The sequence below is a fragment of the Microtus ochrogaster genome, unplaced genomic scaffold, assembly GCF_000317375.1.
Source record: "Microtus ochrogaster isolate Prairie Vole_2 unplaced genomic scaffold, MicOch1.0 UNK99, whole genome shotgun sequence".
Classification (NCBI taxonomy): Eukaryota; Metazoa; Chordata; class Mammalia; order Rodentia; family Cricetidae; genus Microtus; species Microtus ochrogaster.
In genome coordinates this window covers 217,121-222,426 of record NW_004949197.1, presented here as the reverse complement: position 1 = coordinate 222,426, position 5,306 = coordinate 217,121, and the positions used below count along the sequence as shown (strand labels likewise).

The 5,306-nt window shown below is 48.0% G+C and overlaps 1 protein-coding gene across 4 annotated transcripts in view; it reads left to right on the top strand.

Moving 5' to 3' along the window:
* Positions 1 to 5,226, top strand: part of Pym1 (PYM homolog 1, exon junction complex associated factor) — a 16,795-nt gene extending 11,569 nt beyond the window's left edge. For all 4 annotated transcript variants that reach the window (XM_026778042.1, XM_005371164.2, XM_005371165.2 and 1 more), the window contains 2 exons: positions 1,931 to 2,024; positions 2,400 to 5,226. In XM_026778042.1, the coding sequence (XP_026633843.1) occupies positions 1,931 to 2,024; positions 2,400 to 2,877 (572 nt within the window). In that variant the 3' untranslated portion in view covers positions 2,878 to 5,226. The remainder of the gene's footprint in view (positions 1 to 1,930; positions 2,025 to 2,399) is intronic.
* The last annotated feature ends 80 nt before the right edge of the window (positions 5,227 to 5,306 follow it).

Sequence of the window (5,306 nt, the reverse complement as noted above, 5' to 3'; positions counted from 1 at the left end):
CAGAGATCCACCTGCCTCTGCCTCCCGAGTGCTGGGATTAAAGGCGCCCAGTATTTTTCTAGGAGCTGGGGATATGGCTTGTCTCAACAGGTGCCATATTGATCTTCCAGAGGACCTGGGCTGGTTCCTAGCACCCACATCTAGTGGCTCACCATTAGCTGCCTGTAACTTCAGCTCCCAGGGATCGGACATCTTTTGGCTTCCACAGTCACCTGTACTTGTGTGCCCACATACACAATTACAAAAAATAAAAATAAGATTTTTCTGAATAAATATAATTTCTTACTGTTGCATAAAGAAAGAAATGCATGCTATAACAAAATAAGAGTATAAATGGGTCTCTAAACTAACTCTGAGAACTTCCACATAGCCTACACTTGCTTTTGTTTTTGAGATAATCTCTTCTATCCTGGGCTGTCCTCAGACTGGCTGTGTTGATGGGGCTGACCTTGAACTTTTCCCTTCTTCAGCCTAATGTGTGCTGGAGTTACGGTGTAAACCCCAACTTCCATATTGTAGAATATTACTTGAAGATGTGTAACGTTCGTTTATGCTGTGGAATATTTGTTTAGTGATGCAAAGACATGTTACATTTGTTTTATTAAATAAGATTAACCTGGGTCAGGCTGAGTCAGCAGCTAGCTGGCAGGAAATGGTAGAGAGGGAACCCTGTGTAGCTAGGATTCTGAAGTGGGGGCTGAGCAGAAGGAAGCCTGTTTTGTGGGAGAGGAGGTTAGCTACTTGCTATTCAGCTTCTCTGAGCCTGCAGAATTTCACCTCACCCTTTGAATCCTGAGTTGGTAGAGAGTAGAGATCTAGATGAAGATGCCTTTAGCAGCCGAGCTAGAGCCGGTAGAGCCGGTGCCTGGGGAAAAGAACTCCCGCCTGGTTGCAGCTGACCAGCCGCTGGTAGCTGCATGGCTGCAGCTGCTGATGAGGACAGCACTTGCTTAAGAGGCAGCTACCGAATTCTTTGAAAAGCAACATTTCCACTTAGTAAATTATGCTTTTCCAGTTAGTAGCTTATGAACACTTTTAGTACCACTACTGAATATTTATTAATATTAATTCATATCTAACTGTATTATTTTACCAGCGGCATGGTGTTCCATTGTATATATGAACCAAGGTCGTATGTTGTGGGCCTTTAGATTGCTTTCAGCTTTTGGCTAGTTTAAATGTGCGGGGCTAGAGAGATGTTTCAGTGGTTAAGAGCATTTGCTGCTTTTCCAAAGAATCTGAGTTCAGTTCTCAGATTCACACCAGGAAGCTCACAACCACCTGTAACTCTAGCTCCAGATAATCCAACACCCACCCAGTCTCTACAGAGAGAGGCACACACTTGCCTAGAGACACGTACACATACATAATAAAAAGGAAAAAGTGCATGAGCAAATTGTCCTTTCCATCCACGTGTTCTGATGCCTTTATGATGTGGTTTCCTACGAGTTTGTTTTTCAAAGTCTGTGTTGTGAAATTTGTCTCATCTTCCCCACTCTTCTCCACGGACTTCTTTTTTGGTCCCTTTATAATCTGGTTCATTTACTGCTTTTGATGTTTCCTTTGCCTTGGACCTTTGGAGAATGCCATCTCTACCTGCTCTGTCTTACATGCATTCTTTAAAAAAGAGGCCGCAGCTCCTTGAGGTCAAGGATAGTGTGTTAGTGAGTGACAGAAGATCGAAAGTTGATGTGAAAAATGATGCCTTAGCCGAGTGGCATTACTTACCTATAATCTTAGCACTCAGGAGGTGGAGGTGGGAGAATTCAAGTTCAAAGCCCACTTGGTCTACTAGTGAGCCCTTGTCTTGCGTTAGGTGGGTAGACGGGTGCTGGGGAGAGGGGCTGTGCACATTTTAAACACTTGTCTAATCTTGGGAAATGTTTGAAAATAAGAGAAACTAACTTCAACTTAATTTCTGTCATTTCAGGCAAGTACATTGCCTCAACACAGAGACCCGACGGGACTTGGCGCAAGCAGCGGAGGGTCAAGGAAGGATACGTGCCCCAAGAGGAGGTCCCAGTGTGCGTGGTTAGGGTTAACAAGGGGTGTTTAGTGGGGTCCCTGCACAAGTATAGCATAGCGTGCCTTCGAGTTCAGGGATGACTTGCCTGAGCCCCTAGGAAATGGAAGGAGGGAAATGGTCTCAGAAAGGAGACAAAGGAGCTAGGATTAAGGGGTGAGTGAGGGTTCCCCAACTAGGCTTATCCCTTTGGCCCCTATTCTTCAGAACCTCCAGACGGCGATCTGAGAGCCAGAGCTTTGAGTTCTAGAACTTTCCTAAAGATCAGGGAACCTGAAGGGCAAAGGAAATGGGGTGTCATGGGAAGGCAGTGAGGTGGAAGCCCAGGGGAGGAGCTGGACGGCATCCTTAAAGCTTTAGTTCTCCTTTCCTGCAGCTACGAAAATAAGTACGTGAAGTTTTTCAAGAGTAAACCAGAACTTCCTCCAGGCCTGAGCCCCGAGGCCACGACACCCGTCACCCCATCCAGACCTGAAGGTGGCGAAGTAGGCCTCTCCAAAACAGCCAAACGCAACCTGAAGCGAAAGGAGAAGAGGAGGCAACAGCAGAAGGAGGGAGAGGCCTTGAGCCGGACTCTTGAAAAGGTATCTCTGGGAGACACAGCCCAAACGCCCAGTGTCCTCCAAGGCTCCCAGGACGCCCCTCCAGCTGCCTCCGATGCCTCCGACTCTGCCTCCACCACAGAGAAAGCCAAGAAGATGAAGAACCTGCGGAAGAAGCTGCGGCAAGTGGAGGAGTTGCAGCAGCGCATCCAGGCCGGCCAGGTCAGCCAGCCCAGCAGAGAGCAGCTGGAGAAGCTGGCCCGGAGGAGGGCTTTGGAGGAGGAGCTGGAGGACTTGGAGCTGGGCCTGTGAGGCTTCGAGAGTAGGGAGTGACTGCGGGATAAACCATGGGGTGCTCGGGGTCCAGGGAGTGTGGGCCGCAGCAGTCAGGAGGGCACCCCCACACTGGCTCACTTCCACCTGTGGCCAACTCCGTCCTCCAGAGCCGTAGGCTCTCCTTTGTTCCTTCCCCTTCTCAGCTCCAAATTTTGGACTTTTCCCCCCACCCGTTCAAGTGTTCAAATTCTCAGTGATGACCCTAGGTTCTTCTGCTGCTGATCTGGGTGTCTTGTTGAAAAGAAAACCGGGGGGGTGGGAGTTTGTTAGAGATCTGAGGTTGAGGTACAGGAGTACCCCAAGTCTTAGAGTCTTTGTTCCTGTTCACAGTGTTTATGAGTTACTCCCCTGGCCATCCCGAATCCACCTCCTTTTTTTTTTTTTTTTTTTTTTTTTAAGAAAGAATAAATTTAAGTAGACAGCATGTGGTCAGGTATGGCTCTGTTCTCAACTCTTGTCAATTTGCTGAAAGAAGACACTTAAATTAAGTTTAAATTTGGTTCTGTTTTAGTTTTTTCAAGAGGTTTCTTCTGTAGTAACAGTGCTGACTGCCCTGGCACTCCCTCTGTAGACCAGGCTGGCCTTGAACTCAGAGATCCGCCTGCCTTAGCCTCCCAAGTACTAGGATTAAAGGCATGCGCCACCACTGCCCAGCTTCAGGCTTAACTTTTTTAATGGTGCTAGGGATTGAATCCAGGGCCTTGCACATGGTAGCTCTACCGTTGGTCTATATCCCTCCTCCCTGAGTGCAGCTGGCCATGGTAGTGAGCACCTGTAATAGCACTCCGGAGGCAGAGGCAGGGTTGTTAGCATTTCAAGACCAGCATGCGCTGCAGGGTAAGACTATCTCAACAAAGAGTAATGTATGACAAAATTAGACCTCGGTAAATGGAAGTTAGTGCTGTTATCTGTGAAATTTAGAACAAAATTAACTTGACATGAATGTATGTGTTGTGCCAGGAGTCTGCTGTACCTTCCTCGCTGCGTCTGAAGATAATTTTGATTTACTTCGAATGCCCAGAGTAGCTCTTGAAATTTTACCTTGGATGCTGCCTACGATGACACTGGGGGCAAAGTCATGATGTGTGTAGACACATCCAGGAGTTCTGCCGTTCTGTGTGTGTTTCACCTGTGCTGCACCTTTGGTTGTAGACTAGCGGGGAGGAAAGGGAGCGGCCTCAACCATGCCTAGCTCTCAGGAATTCAGGAGCCCCACAGAAACCAACCCTATTAAATCCTCTCCAATCTTTTCTTGGCTTCTAGATCTTTGGGAATCCCTCCCTTGCTGTTCCCCTCATCCTAAACATTAAGTCACCCATCTCTTGGGTGTGTATGTACACGTGTGTGTCTGTGTGCCCACAAATGTGGAGGAGCCATGCACCCTGTTTTTTGAGTCTAGGGCCCACTGACTACTCGGCTGGCTGGCTAGTAAGTATGTTCCTGCCTCCTTAGACCCCCGTGACCTCAGCCTCCTTAGACCAGCCCCCCAGGGGTGTCCTCAGCCTCATGCTCCTCTTCCCTACCTGTAGATGTAGCTCTCAGTGCTCTCTATTGTGTTTATTTGGTTTCCAGCCACCCCTCAGACCCGCTGCTAAACTAGTTGGCTAGTTTGAGACAGAATCTCTGTGCAACCTATGCCAACTTGGAACTGGAATTCGCTGTGCAGATGAGGCTGTGGTCCTCCTGCAGCTACTTCCTCAGTGCTGGGATTACAGGTGCAGGCTACAGAACCTAGCAGTTCAATTCTCAAATATCCAATGAAATAAGGCTCTGAACCATGCATAGAAAAGAACACAGGTGATAATAAATACTTGACTGGAACCAAAAAGAGACCAAAAGCCCAGGTTCCCTTTAGTAGGAACCCAGGAATTCGTTTATACATAGTTTCTGGTATTGTACATGTATGACAAACATACACATCATGCATGGTTAAGTTCCTGAAGGGTAGAGCGGGGGTGAAGTTAGACAGCCGAGTGCTTACTTAGTGTAGATGAAGCCCTGGACGTAATTCCCAGAACAACATAAGACAGGATGGCACAAGCCTGCAGCCTTGGCATGCCGGCAGCAGCGGCAGCAGGACCAGAAGTTAAAGACATTCCCGGTGACGCCTGAGTCCTCACTGCTAGTGCCAGAGAAACTTAAGACAGTAAAGGTTGTTTCTAAGGAGACACACCTGCTTTGCTGGATTCCGGGGGTAGTGATCTGCTTGACCCCCAAGCTGACTTCATCTGAGGGGGCAGAATCTCAAGAAAACGCCTCCATAAAATTGGGCTGTTGGAAGGCCTTTGGGCATTTTCTTTTTTTGGATTTTTCGAGACAGGATTTCTCTGTAGCTTTTGGTTCCTGTCCTGGAACTAGCTCTTGTAGACCAGGCTGGCCTCAAACTCACAGAGATCCGCCTGCCT